Genomic DNA, 16,083 nt, shown 5'->3' on the forward strand with positions numbered 1-16,083 from the left:
CCATTCATCACGCAATTGAAATCTGACATCAAATTTCCTTCCAAATGAAACTGTGGGTATCAGGTCGTCTGTAGGTGCCAAAAACAGAGGATACTGCGCAGATAACAACCTAAAGATTTCTCTGTGTCCCGAAGTTCCGTCTTCGTGCCAGAAACCATATTTATGGAGTCTACACATTGCTTTTATTGCTTCCTGTTGTATCTTAAGATCCAGGGGCATAGCATTTAGGGCATCACCAGAGGTTGTACTCATGGCACCAGTGATGCATAAACATACACTTCTTTGTAGCCTTATAGTTCCCGGATTGTGGACTTAAGCATGCTCCGTCGGCACCATACCACAGAAGCGTAAGTGATGATTGGTCTGATAAGTGGACCACAGCAGGTTTCAGACCCCAGGTTTTACCAAAGGCTCTACGGCATTGCTGAAAAATCCTCAATGCGCGATTCACCTTCAGTGAGAAGTGTGTCTCCCAAGTCAGCTTCTTATCCAAAATTACTCTAGATATTTAACTTCATCGGAAAGACCAAGTGTCACACCTTTCAGTGTTGGAAGACTGAGTCCATTCAATTTCCGTTTTCTCGTAAACAAGAGATGGTTGTTTTGTTCGGATTAACGGAAAGACCTTGTCTCATGCACCAGTCATCGATTTTGTGCAAGCCTTCTTAAGGATTTATCCGATGTTAGCGCACAGACATCGTCCGCATACAGTTAGTAACATAAATAAGTATACAGGAGCCTGAATTATGGAATTGTTTGACGCTAACGCTCTCCTTAATATGTAATCAAAATATTTTACACATTGTAATTGAGTACTGGGATAAGCTTCAAATATGCGCCTTAATTTAGCTGTAAATTTTAGGTACCGATATCCACGCTTTACTTTGTCTTTGATGCCAGCGAAATTTATGTCACAAAAGTTAGTATACAGCAAACGATTTTTCTGTTAGCATAGCATTTATTTTTACGTATTGTATTTATTAAAAAAGTTAAAGCTACTAAAAGGAAATAATTAAAGTGAGTATAAAAATTTAGGGAAGGACGTTTTGTATTAAGTTTTGCGACATTTTTAGTAATGGCACCAAAAGGAAAAGAGCTTTGATTTAAAAAAACTGATAATAATATATCACAAGGAACATAAATCATTGATACATAGGAGTTTTGCTACAGTTCAAAAGATTGTGAATAAATATAAAAGTGCGGGAAGCACCACTTATAAAGAGCGTTGTGGGCGTCCGCCGCTCTTAAGTCCCAGAGAAAAATGCTTAGTCGTAAGGAAAATCAGAACAAACCCCAAAATAAGTGCCCCAAATTGAAATCTGAAGTTGAAAGTGAGACTGGAAAACAATTTAGCACCCAAACTATTCGCCGGGTTTTGCATAGTTCTGGTTATCATGGACGCAGTGTTAGGAAAAAGCCCTTCGTGAGTAGTGTCAATCGGAGTAAACGGATTTCATTCGCAAAAGATCATGAAAAATATGACCAAACGTTTTGGAACCAAGTCATATTTTCTGATGAGTGTAAGTTCAGTATCTGTGGATGTGATGGCCGTGAAAATGTTTGGAGAAAAGTTAACGCGGAATTGGATCCAAACAATATGACTGTCACTATCACTGTGAAGCATGGAGGGGGCTCTGTGAGGTTTGGGGATGTATGGCTGCGACCGGGGTTGGAAACTTGGTCTTTATCGAAAATATTATGGACCGATATGGTTACTTAAATATTTTGAAAAATATTTTAAAAGAAAGCGATACGAAATTGGGCCTCGGAGCAACGTTTATCTTCCAGCAGGATAATGACCCCAAGCACACATCCAACATTGTACGAGAGTGGCTGTTATACAATGCGCGAAAACAGCTAAACAGCAGCGCTACGAAATTGGGCCTCGGAGCAACGTTTATCTTCCAGCAGGATAATGACCCCAAGCACACATCCAACATTGTACGAGAGTGGCTGTTATACAATGTGCGAAAACAGCTAAACATCCGATTAGAAATAAGGAACAACTGAAAAACTACCTTCAAGAGGAATGGAATAAAATAGCACCAGCTGTAACTGAAAACTTGGTGAAATCAATGCCATCACGACTTAAAGCGATTATAAAGTCTAATGGCTATTCTACCGAATACTAGGATTTGATTTTAATTATAATATGTTTTTGATTTCACAAATTAATAATATGATGAACTGCATACATAGGTACTCTTGAGACATGAATTTTTATAAAGTTTAATATAAAAAGCTATAATTTTGTTCCTTTTTAAAATTTTGTCATTATTTGGTTTAAATATGATTTTTGTATTTCATTCATGTAAATGAAACACAATTTTGTTATAACTTAGGTTGTTTGAAGAAATCGATTGAGGGAAAATTGAAAACGTATCTGGTGTATACTTACTTTTGGTACTAACTGTATGCTTGGCCATGAAATCCGAGTTCCTGCATCTCCGCTAGTAGAGAGTCTACGACGAAGCACCACAGCCGCGGAGAAAGAACACCCACTTGGAGACATCCTTGCCTGGCCCTGACTGTGATTTGTTCGTCACCGCTCCCACCAGCGGTTAACAGTCTCTCAGAGAGCATGGAATATATCCATTTTACAATGGTTTTACTAACTCCGTGTCGTTCGGCAGAAGAACATATCGAGCCGAAAGTGGCATTATCAAAAGCCCCCTCAATGCCCACGAACACGACCATTGTGTCTTCGTCAGCTTCCAACCCGGCTTCAATCTTGCTAACAAGATCGTGTAAGGCTGATTCACATGATTTTCCACTCTGGTAAGCGTGGTGGTTTCTACTAAGGGGACTTCTCGGCAATACCCCCACTCGAATATGTTTCTCCACCACTCGTTCCAGACTTTTCAGCATGAACGATGTCAAACTGATTGGTCTAAAACTTTTTGCTAGGGAATAGTCATCTTTTCCTGATTTCGGAATAAATACTACTCTTACGCGTTGCCATTGGGATGGTATATAACCAAATGCAAGACAGGCTGTGAACATCCTTTTCAGGGCCTCAATCAGCCTGTCTCCTCCTTTTTTAAGCATTCCTGGATATATTTCGTCAGGTCCAGGGAACTTAAAGTTCTCAAAGGAAGACAAGGAAAACCTTATCGATTCTTTTGTCACTATCCGACTAGCAATATACCAGCTGTACCTAGAGGTTCTACCGTTGCTACCGTTATTGTTCAGAGAGAGGTCTACTACCCGGAAAATAGGTTTCGAGTAGGGGCTCGAAGCGAGATAGCATTGATCGTATATGGAATTAAATTCTCTTCTAGTTGAACCTAAAAAACCTTAAGAAAGTTATGATTAACCCACTTTTTAAACAATCTAAAGTGAATTTGTTTTTCCAAAAAAATGAATTTTTTTAATTAGCGAAAAATTGTTGAATTTCTCACTTTTTGTTTAATTTTCTTGGTTTAACTAGAAGCTATACTATAATAAAATAAAAATTTTTTTGCGTTTTTTTGTTTTGAAATGAAAATTACGACCTGCATCTTGCCCGCCGCTGGACACATGCACATTCGAGGCGCCTCGGCAATATGCTTGTACCAGGCATAATATTATATATGTTATATTTTAATGAAACAATTTGAGAAGACTGTTGAAATATATGTATAACAGTAAAACCTAAAAGTTTTGTTTCAATCGAATATTTCTTTCCTTCCCAAAAAAAATCGGTTTTGTGAACCCTCTAAAGCAGGCTCCCCTTTAAGAGAATAATATGGTATTTATTTAATACAATCAAAGGTTCTCTTTTAAAACACGAACATACAGACAGTCAACAGAAATCTGAATTCTTATTGTTATGGTTTCTTTCGTCTATGATTCAATGGTTGTTAACCTTTTTCCATTTTCACCAATTTTACCGCGTAGGCGAGTCATAATGCAACAACAACAAAGGATTGAAAATTTTGAAAACACAGGTTGATACACTGGAAAAACCTAGGGAAATGTTTGGTTTTTATAAATCGTGAATATAAACATAAAAAGAAAACTAAGGCGCATAAATTAAAAAGAAATACAATAATTTTCATTGCATAAATAAAGCCTCTTCAAATAATTATGGATTTTCAGTCTACTTTCCAAATGGGACGAATTCAGTTTTACGAGTAAAGTTTCATGGCATAGTCGGTTTCGATTATCAGCTGAAACTAATTTTAATGAAGAAAACGCCCGTTCTATTGTAACCTTAAAAAAGAAAAATTAATTTTTTAAATGTGATTACAAATAGATTTTAGTTCAAAGAGTGCTGGATCGCTTGTCTGTCTTTCAGTCCAAAAGTTTAAAACATTAAAACTAGCTTTCATGTACGGCAACTTCAGTGTTTAAATTTTGGTATAAACAACTGTTGACTCATTGGCAGGAGCTATTTAAGCTCTGAAGTAGCTGTCTAAAAGTTCGTAGTAATTATCGCCGAATCTATATATTTTATGCGTCCTCTGGAATAAGGTTGTGGAAGAAATAAAAAAAGTTAATAAAGACAGGAAGATCGACAGGAACATCGGGAAATTGTTGTTTCAAAAAAAGATTTGTTTTTCGGTATTTTTCGTTTTAATAATAAACTTCTTACAAAATATGTCCTTTTAAGCTTTACGCGTTTTTTTTTTCTTAAATTTAATAAAAAATTATCAGTTTTTGACTCACATGCCTCGTCGGCTACTAAACTTAATAATAATTCCATTTTACTGCAGAGCGAATTCTTAAATGCAGCAAATTTATTTGCAAAACGTCAGCAAATCTATCAATTGCATGAATTATCACATTGGCAGTGCTGCCAACACTGCAATTACTGCGCATTATAGTGCATTTCTGAATATACCCATACTGACATACTTAATTTGTCGGTTACTTTTCTTAGTTTACCTGAAGCGTACACTTCTGTAAGGTGTCTGACCTAACTCCCTCCTAATATTTGTGGTGTGTGTCTCGATGTTGTTCCACAAATAGAGGGACCTACAGTTTTTAGCCGACTCCGAACGGCAAATGATTTTTATGAGAGGATTTTTCATGGCAGAAATGCATTCGAAGATTTGCCATTGCCTGTTGAGGGGCGACCGCTATTAGAAACAACTTTTTCTATGTTCTAGAACGGATATTCGAACCTCTCCACTCCCGAATGATACTGGCGCACCGACCTATGCAGTTACGGCGGCCGACTAAACGCATAAAAAATGCATCTGACAAAACAAAAACGAGCACTGCTCAAGTAGCAGTTATAGGAGTAGTAGTAGCGCAACGGAAATGAGAGTAGTTGCGGTAGCTGGAGTACACATGAATAATTTCGCAAGTAGCGCACCGGCGATTCCAAGTTTTTTGCTACTATTCAACTACAGTTCAGCACTCACATTTTTTTCACTACTACTCTGAGCTACTAGCAGTAACGAAACATAGCTAGGAGCGGACCAAACAGTCGATCCCGCGTTTTGCACTACCTGCTTCACTGCTCATCTGTTCAAGTTCATAGTAGCGAGAAAGGGCAATTCTTAATATTTATTTATTATATTAGTATTAATAATTAATAATAAAGCCGGTAGATCAATAATACTAACCAATTGTCTTTCAAAATATCCAGGCAAATCGCACCAGTTACTGAGGATATATTTGGATGCCAGATTTTTGTTATAAAACGTACCTAAAAATTTAATAGAAAACAATGAAAACCATGTACAAAATAGAAATTTAAAAGAAGACATTTTAACATATAAGTTTTACACTATATCTACATGCATATATAATAATTTATTATCGTATTGTGCTCGCGCGCTTTTCACCATCGCCCGCAATATAGATTCAGAGCTCTGCCTTACCTTATTTTTGACTGGTGCAAATGTACCCCAAATATGGGATTGTGACAAAGTTATTAGTGAAAACTAAAGCTTTGTAGATTTTTATTTTACTCTATGTTTGTGAAGAGTCTTATGAATGGAAAGAATGGTCTTATTTTAAAAGTTTATTTTTTTGGTACATATGCTCTATTTATTATTAGAACTTCAAACTGTTTGGAGTATTTTCGGCCCTATTTCACAAGTACACACTAGTGCAAAATCTAAATTATTTCACATAAATTCAAAAACTGAAAATTTAGTTTTGAAATTTGGCACATACGAAATGGAGCAAAATGCAAGAGAATCCGTCCACGACCTTGAACCATATATGCCATTATTTGACTCTACAACCATGTTGTACAATTACCCTACCTTCTGTATTTTTCTAAAGCGTTTAACCTGGTAAATAACGGGTGATTTTTTAGCTATTATCTTTTTAAATAGTTGGTTTACACAGCTGACGTACGTTTCGTGTTTTGTTTCACTGTCAAACATCTTCAGTTTGGTCTATAATGAATCGTCTTACAAACGAACAACGCTTGCAAATCATTGAATTTTATTATAAAAATGCGTGTTCTGTTAAGAAAGTTTATCGCGCGCTTCTTCCATTTTATGGTCAGTTTAATCGACCCACTGAAGCGGCTATTCGAGCTATTGTGACTAAATCTAGAACCAAATTTACATTATTGGGCATCAAACCACCAACACGCTTATGTAGAGTGCGAACTGAAGAAAATATCGCAGCTGTATCGGCCAGTGTTAATGATGACCATCAATTATCGATTCGTCGCCGTTCGCAGCAATTGGGCCTCTGTTACTCAATAACGTGGAAAATTTTGCGAAAGGATTTAGGTGTGAAGCCTTTCAAAATACAGCTGATGCAAGAATTCAAGCCGAACGACCTACACTTTACTTTGACGCGTAAAATATGCACTAAATTTTGTTTTTGTCTTACAACTTTTGTTGTTGTAATTTATTTTTTTTGTTATTTTCTAGTAATTAGTAGAGAATCAAATACTAATTTAAAAAACATGAAATTAAAATATAATATATTGTTTTGTTATAAAAGACTGAAATAAAATCCATATAATAACAAAATGCTTTGTACACTTTATTTTGACGCTCACAGTACGTACTTCTGCCTCCAGCCTCCAATCACCGTTGCTGCAGATTCCGAAATACGAAATCGAAAGCATTTAAGGTATCTTTTGTGTTTTAGGCTTTTACTTCTTGGTTATTAACTAATTTGGCAACAATTTGCTTACTGGATAATTTTTACATGAACGGTCCTATTATTCCATAGTTAAATGCATTGTATAGTTCGATTGAAATTAGATGAAACCGACTACTTATAGTTTAGAATAACAATTCTACGAGTATATAATCAGCTCTTCGTAAAACTTGCAAATTGTTACTGGTTGTGCGTTCAGAAAGTAACTTTCCGAATAAGTACTTTCAATAAAGTACATGAACTTACAACTAGTAACAATTTGCAAGTTTTACGAACAGCTGATTAAATTGTTGGCGAGAAAAATCACAAAAATTAAAAAAAAAAATATAGCAAATAAGCATAAAGCTCATACAAGGTGAAGACCAAAATATTGTAAATTTATCAAAAATTAACCGAAATCATCGAATCACAGAATTGTTATTCTATACTTATAGTATAGAATTTCCGACCACCATATCAAAACTATAATTTAAATCCTCCCACTCCTCTGCACGTAAGAAAAATTTCAAAATGAAAGTTAAAATATATGTATAATTTTCGCATTTTTAAGGTCAGTGGTCACCTGATGGCTTAAACTGAATTGAATTATTTCGAAATTTGACAATACTAGCTAAATTAGACAAACTCGCACCTGTTGGGCAGCACGCATACCACGCATAAAGCCATTCGGCTACGGTCGGCTTAAACACGCATCAGCAGATCTACTTTTTAGTTTAGTTGCAGTTAATTGCTTATAGCTCGCATATAAATATTAAGTGTATTCCCCGCCTTACACATCCACTTTTGTCGCAACTTCACATGGCATGGATTCATCGCCGCATCATACTCTTCCTTCTATTGTTTTCTTCACGAAACCAAAGCGTAGTTCAATGTCATCTATTAGTGAAAACAGCATTAAGAGAAAATTCATTGAGATTGCAGCAAAAGTCTCTAAACGGTGGACCTTTTTTTTAATCACGATAAAGTTATAAGTCTCCTTCACTATAACAATTATATACTCTCTCAACTTCAGAATAAATGATATTAGAAATTTTAATTTAGATTGCATTAAAGCCATTAAGCACTTAAAAGCTCCTTATTATAATCTTTTTTAATCCAATCACATCTTTATGTGATCACTGTCTCTGACATCCTGTAGTGTTTTGGAGCAATCAATTTTGGTTAATTCTGTCGTTCTTCACGCTCTGCAATTTTTCTAAATCGTGCCATTAGGTACTCAAAAGCATTTTGCTATTTTTATTTTCATTTTCTGACTAGACAAAGAAAATTAAGACAGGTTTTATGACATATTGGCTTAACTTAAACGCAAAATGTGCAACTAATAGTATTGGTCATTGAACACCATTTAATGGTTGAATGATTTACCATTTAAAGAGCTTTTAGAGAAGAGAGAACGTTTGAAAAAAGAAAATTCGTTGTTTCGTCCTGGCATTCCGACGTTGATGTAAGTAAATCTCTAAATAACCACTCCTTAACAGTCCCCTCCGATACCCAGGCAAGGTCGGTTGTAGCAAGTGCCTTACCACGGAATGCCGGCTCTGCCGCGGCGGCCATCTCCTTCCGTGCATACTCGAGGTATTAAAATTGGAAAAATTAATTTTTTTTTTAATTCAAAACAGAAAAAACAAAAACACTGAATATAAGCTGCTGCCCTCGAGCCAGGACACAGTACGTTGAGTGCACACCATAACACTCCTCTGCTGAAACCCAGCCGTCTACGGCCAACAACTCAACACACGCAATCTTCCTCTCGGGCACCCTGTGGTAGGGATGCCAAGAAGAGAAATAAAAATCCTCTGGGTCATTGCTCAAAGCGCGCTACCTGAGAACCAATTTCATTCTGGCTAAGACAGCTAAGAAAGAATTGGCCGATAGATCGAATGAAAACAATGCAGGGGATAAGGCCACATATGAGGCCACTGTTTCGGAGTACGACACTATGGAAGAGACGAAAGCTGCCGACCATTACACAAAAACCCTCAAAATCACCTCAGTGTTGAGGACCCTACAATAAGTGCCGCCCATGATTTGCCCAATTACGCGGAAAGATTTGCCTCCTTTATAAGTTTTAGGATAATTTTCCCTCGCCAACACTGATTTTCTTAGTTTTGAGTGCCATCGCTATTTTTTGCACGCAAAAACTTTAAAATAACTCCTAAGTAATGTAGCCACATCAAAATCAATTACAAACTAAAATAAAACCGTTATTGGGTGTGAATATGTCACTCCATACTGCGGGGAATCCCTGTTTTCATGTGTACGGAAACTTTTTCTGCTTCGTTAAAGTGAAGTTTTTTGTTTTGTAAAATTAAATTTTTAAAGATAGAGTAACTTCGGGTATTGTGATATGGGAGGGTAATGTGATATACCCACTTATTTTCTGAACTATACATGTTTCAACAAGAACTTTTTGTTGAAAATATGCATATCGGGAAAAAACCGCTGCAGCAAAATTATACATGCTGTCGAATGTTTCGTTTGTTCCCAATGAGAAAAATTTCATTGAGTGGTGCGGTCGTAATAATTTAAGTGCGTACTTTTTGCAAACCAATTGCTTAGAATTTAACACAAATTTTTTCAAAAGAATACTTACTTTCCCATTAAGGCGAGTCTATTTAGCTATAGAATTTTTAAAAACAAATTCAATTTGAAAAAGTAAAGTTTGGCTAATGTGATATAGCCTTTGTCGCCTAATGCGATATACCATATTACATTAAACGTACAACCCATTGGCACCAAAAATGATGTACTTTGCTATATTTTGTTAGGTCATGCCCAAGAAAGGCGATATTCGAAAGTGGGATGCCGAGAGTATGAGGAAAGCCATTTTAGCTGTGAGAGGAAAAAAAATGGGCATACTCTTGGCTTCAAAAACATTTTGTGTGCCATTTGCAATGTTGCAAAGAGCTGCTCGCAGTGACCGATCTATAGACGATATTTTGAACACGCCATTAGGACGTAAACCCGTATTTAACCCAGATTTAGAAATGGAATTAGTAAAGTATGTTAAGTATATGGAGTCGCGGTTTTGGGGACTCCCTTGCAGAGATATCCGCTCTCTCGCGTTTCAAATAGCGAACTATACTATAACTATATTGACAACCCATTTTCTTTGATAAAGGAATGCGCGGGTAAGGATTGGTTATATGGCTTTCTAAAAGGGCACAAGTCTGAAATAAGCCTACGAAACGCGACAGGAACCTCAATGGCTAAGGTTAAGGGATTTAATGTGTAAAGTGTTAACAAATTTTATAGCTTATTGGAGAACGAGTACGAAAAGTATAATTTCGCTCCAACGCAAATATGGAACGTGGACGAGACCGGATTGTCTATTGCTCAAAGTAGGCAGCCAAAAATTTTGGCGGCGAAAGGAAAAAGGCAAATTGGATGTATGACGTCAGCGGAAAGAGGATCACTCATTACCGTGGTGAACTGTATGAGTGCAAGGGGCGCCTTTGTTCTGCCCTTTTTTATTTTTCCCAGAAAAAAACTTTCTTCACGGTTAATGAGACATGCCCCTCCCGGCTCCGATTTTTCTTGTCATATATCCGGCTGGTTACAAATACCAATATTCACTAAATGGTTTAATCATTTCCTACGGTTCACAAATGCATCAAAAGAAAACCCAGTTCTGCTCATTTTAACGGCTGATGCGATGGTATTAACAACATCGCCATACAAGCATCTTTCGAGGAGAGCATAAGAAATGTCGCCACTTAAATCCCGTAGCGGTAAGAAGCGTAGAAAACCAAATAGGGAAAATTCTTCGAGCGAATCTCAAGAAAGTTTGCAGCTGCCGAGTTTAGAAGAAGACCTTTGGATAGAGTCTCCTCCTAGTAATGACACGGTGTGTGCTTTTTGTAACAAGGTAACGAAGGCAACCTAACATGGCTATCGTGTTTACAATGCGATTTAGTTTGGGCTCACAACAAATGCCTCCCTAAACGGCAAGCTATTTTTGTATGCAAGTCTTGTAAGTCATCGTAGAAAATTGGGGCTTAAGATCTCTTCAAAACTTACTTATCTATCTATGTATTTTATTTGAAGTTTTTGTTAATTTAGTTTAAGAATTTTCATAAATTATTTAAAGATATACATCTGTACATATGAATAAAATGTTTGTTTTTGTTTGAAGTTCTGAATAATAGATGAAACTATAAAAAAATTTCATGGGTCTTACTTTTGTACATGTTTCTTTGGGGCTTAACTTTTCCAGGAATATAGGCGTGTAATGTGATACTATATATCACTTTACCCGAATATACTATATCACATTATCCGCCAAATTTTGCAAACCTCCCTTTTCGACTATTTTTGATTTCAGTGGAAAATCTGCCGATTGGCTGAAAATAGAATACTCCAAATTCAAAATTAGTTACACAATACATCAATACACTGTATTAAGCAATAATAAGTTAATAAAAGTTGGAAATTATGGAGTAATAGGAGAAAAGGGATTACCTATATCATAATACCCGAAGTTTCTCTATATGTACTTAGGAAAAAATGTATAGAAATAGTAGAAAAATTAAAAAAAAAATTCATAAAAGTTTAAAATGTCTTAGTTTTTTTTACAATGTATTTCTTAATATGTTGCTTTTATTTCTTTGCGTACGGATACTTTTCCTGGCAAATGTATGTACATACATATGTGCAGCTGTTACGACACAGAAGAATTTAATTTTTATGCAAATATTTTTGATTTCAAATTCATTTGAATGAAAACACAAAACTAAAACAAACAATGAAAATGAGAGTGTGGTTTGTAAAGGTCAAAAATGCTAAAACTGTCACTCTGCGGTTGTATAAAATAATTTCTTATGAGTGAAAATAGGCGAACAATAATCTTGGAAAATCAATGCCTACGAGTTTAAAAAAAAAAAAAAAAACAAATTGGGAGTATAGGCTTTGATTTATACACAACGAATAGAGTGTCAAATGAACATATTTCCAATGAATCATGGTTACAGATTACCTGTATTTACTTTGAAGGCAATATTTATAAGAAGGAATATGGAATAAAATACGTACAAGTTTTTATCGTTTTACTTAAAGGAGGGCCGTGAGAAAACAAACAAATCTCTCCATGGCAACCTTGCGAAACAGCTGTTACAAAACGTTTCAACGTACCATAGATCGGGTTTATACGGGTATTTAACACAGTTCAGAAGCTCTCAACTCGGAAGAATTGCGCGTTTGTGTAGCATAAAGAACAGGAGGAAGCGTACCAGCAATTGAGAGATCATTTTTGTACTGCGCCCATGTTAGCGTATCCGGTCGCGGGAGAAAAGTTCGTTAGGGATACAGATGCTAGCGCATACGGAATAGATGAAGAAGTATCACAGATCAGCAATGGGAAAGAAAAAGTGATCGCATACTATAGCAGAGTCCCTGATTGAATTACTGCGTGACCAGACGAGAACTGTTAGCTGTGGTTGAATGCGTAAAACATTTTCAGAAATATTGTATGGTCAACGATTGTATTTAAGAACAGATCACGTAACATTGAGATAGTTACTCCAGTTCAAGCATCCGGAAAGACAAATTGCACGGTCGTTTCCACGACAGTCGGTTCTACGTTACCGAAACGACCCGGATTTATATCCGGCCAAGGACTGTCACTCCAGCAGCATTCCCCGTATGTAAGTATGGGGAATGTTTATGCTGCTACAACAACAACAAATTGCACGGTGGATCGAAAGGCTACAAAATTACGACTTCTAGATCGAGCGACGAAAAGGGAATCAACATGGAAATGTCGAGAGATATGAAGGGAACCGATGATCAGTGAGATCCAACTGCAATAAGAAGTCAATTGAATTGACTGCGAAAGGTGGTGGAAGCGAAAGACGTGGAGAGAGATCATCTAAAAATCAAATGGCGAAAGAAAGTCCTGTGGCTAAGGCACATTGGGTACAGTGGAATAGCCTTAAAATAATTGATGAAATTCTGAATAACGTATTGGAGAGTGAAGATGGAAATCATTCCCGAGATTTGATTATAGTTCCTAAATCCAGAATTGCATCGGTGTTAAAAAAATTCCCCCCATTGGTCAAATAGAGGTCATCTGGGTATAACTAAAATGTTGGAGAAGATTAAGTAGCGGTTTTACTGGAGAAAATGAGTAGCCGATTGGATTCTAAATTGCGCGGGGTGTATGGCAGCGAAAGGTCTAAATGTTCCTGTTGGCCTATCAATCAGATGTATATGGAACTACTTGCCAACCTCACCTCACCATTTTTGGAAGGTTTCCGGGTAATGTATCGTTTGAAGGAGGTGCCGCCCCTCAAATGGACGAAGGTAGTCAGTAGGAAACACTACAGGATGGCATGGAAGAATAGTAGCTAAAGTTACAAGATGAAGGAGAGATTTGATCGTGCTGTGAACTCCGAAGTATTAAGAGAAGGTAGTTCTTTATAGTTGCCAAACAAAAACATGAATAAGTCTTGCTGGTGACAGCAGATAGCGAGACAGAGCCCGCTTTTTGGGTCTACCGCTAGATGAGTTAGACGACGACGACAGGGACTACATCGTACAGACAGGGTTTAGTAAACTGCTACAACACAGCAACACTCGGCAGAAGATACGAGAAAATTATTAAGCACATGTACTTATGCGCATAGCGTATTCAGTCGTAAGTTAAACGTGTAAGCGAATAAACGAAAAATAAAAAATTACTTACTAAAAAAACAAATGTGTTGCCATTAATTTGTGACTTTTATTTGACAATCTAGTGATTGCACTCAAGTGAATTATTGTGAGATTGAGATTTGGATTTTAACGTAAGAAAATTCGTAACAATATTTTATTAATTTAAATCACTTTGCCGAGTATTTCTTACAATTTGTGGTCAACCTTTAGCAATATACAAACAAAATTCAACATATATTGGGTGAATTTTGTCACATCTTTTCATGGTTGGTGCCATGAAAAACTAAAAGGAAATTGTATCTGGGTTGTGGCGTTCTTTATTCATTAGTATACAAAAATACATGCGAAGGTACTTTTCCCCAATAGGGTTTTTTAGAAACATCACGCGTGACTACTGTCAAACTAAATACATAATTATTAATTATTAAACATAGTGTTCATTGACATTTCATCATGGAAAGACCTCAACATTATTTACAAATCGTACAATTGTATTACGAAAACCGACGCTCTGTGAAAAGTGTTCATCGCGCGCTCATGCCAACTTATGAAGTTCAGCGATGATGCAAAATTGATGATAAGCAAAATTACCGTATTTGTGCTGAAAAGCAAATCGAAGCTATTCAAGAACAGCCATTACATCAATTGAGAACAACCGTTTGGTGCGGCCTATGGGCGACACTTGCCATACAACCCGTGAAACAATGGGGGACTCGGATCAGTGGATTGGCCACCAAGATCGAGTGATATCACACCTTTGGACTTTTATTTGTGGGGATGTATAAAGTCGAAATGCTTTGTGGATAAAACAGCTTTGATTGAGGTATTGGAAGTTAACATTACTAAAGTTATTCACGAGATACCGACCGAAGTCCTCCATTTTAGAATATGGTTTTTACGAATGACCGAATTGGGGCGCAGTTGCGACCAACATTTGAAAAAGATTATCTTTATAAAATAAATGTCATGCCCATTCAATTTGAATTTTCCTTATTTTATTTAAATTTAAAATCCGATACCTCTAAACTGATCACCGTTTATAATAATATATAGGTATGTATATAATATTTCACTGAAAACATACCCATCGCATAAAATTTCAGTTTCGCAATAACTTAAACCCTTCAATTAAAATGTAACTTTTGTCATCAACGTTGATACACACATTGGAATGATTTAGTAGATTTTAATATTTATACTGCACTAAAACATTAGCGTTATTAGCTGTTCAGCGTAGCCACAATACTTTGATAAACATGCAAAATACCTTTTGCCGCTAAATAAGTCTCAGACCTTATATTAAATGGTGATAATTACTTTAGGCGGATTAAATGGATATGTTTCCGGCACTTTAATCTCTAAAACAAATTTTCCTCCTTCATACGGAGTATCTGGTGGACCGGCAATTTCCCCACGAAGTTCTGTCCAACTGTCGTTGATTAATTCAATTTTGATAGAGCATTGCACAATCTGAAAAATGAAGAGCAAAATATTTTTAAATAAAAAAGTATTAAAAATTTCAAATATAAATAGACATTACTTCCTTCTTATAAAATTTTTCTAATTGTGACTTAGAGCTCTGTTAGCCAAGATTTCGACATTATTTTATATAACTTAGGCCAACCTACTATACCAGCAACACATATTTCTGGTTAACCCAAACTCCGAAAACCAAGAGAGCTAGAGATTAAGTTTTAGATTCCTAAGTTATGTATTTTACGTACATTAAGAGCCGTGAGAGAATCATGCTGCATTATTATTTTTTCACTCACTTGGAATAGTATTCCTCCAAATATTTAGTATATACAAAATAGATTTTTCCTACAAATTTAAAACATATTAGAAACCCGTCAAAGCGAAAATAAAGACAAAACAATCATGTAAGCAAAACAACACATTGTAAACTTGGACGATGGAAAATATCGCTGGTGCAATCGTAACAATCGCTGAGTAACAACCTCTAAGTTTCTATGAAAACTAAGATGCTGCACCAGCAGTTGGTGCCTAAAGTATACGCGATCAGTCAGCTGACACAATCATTTGAAGACGCCAGTCTTTATGTACCATACCAGTCGATTTATACCTAACTTGTTATTATAATGATATAAAAAAATGCACCCTCTCGCTGACTTTTTTATAAACGAAGAGAACTGATGGCACCATACTTTCAGTTATTTCTTAAGTGAGCTCCGTCATCCATCCACAGTTGGCTTGCGCGATGCAGCAAATTGTAGATGTTACCGATCTGATCAGAGAGTAGATTATTTACACTCCCTGAGGAGTGCCAAGTAACAGTCGCGCCCACATCTCCGGAATAATGGTTCTTTTCTTAAGAAGTGGCAAATTTCAACAGAGGCAGATCCAGATCCG

General features: G+C 36.3%; 1 protein-coding gene across 1 annotated transcript in view; it reads right to left on the reverse strand.

Annotated features, from left to right (window-relative positions):
• The window catches only part of LOC129242503 (ubiquitin-conjugating enzyme E2-22 kDa), a 28,057-nt gene that overhangs the window by 4,392 nt on the left and 7,582 nt on the right, over positions 1-16,083 (reverse strand). Inside the window, exons 2-3 of the mRNA XM_054879174.1 lie at positions 15,031-15,183; positions 5,556-5,638 (exon numbers count right to left, since the gene is read on the reverse strand). Coding sequence (XP_054735149.1) covers positions 5,556-5,638; positions 15,031-15,183 — 236 coding nt within the window. The remainder of the gene's footprint in view (positions 1-5,555; positions 5,639-15,030; positions 15,184-16,083) is intronic.

The sequence above is a fragment of the Anastrepha obliqua genome, chromosome 3 (assembly GCF_027943255.1).
Source record: "Anastrepha obliqua isolate idAnaObli1 chromosome 3, idAnaObli1_1.0, whole genome shotgun sequence".
Lineage (NCBI taxonomy): Eukaryota > Metazoa > Arthropoda > Insecta > Diptera > Tephritidae > Anastrepha > Anastrepha obliqua.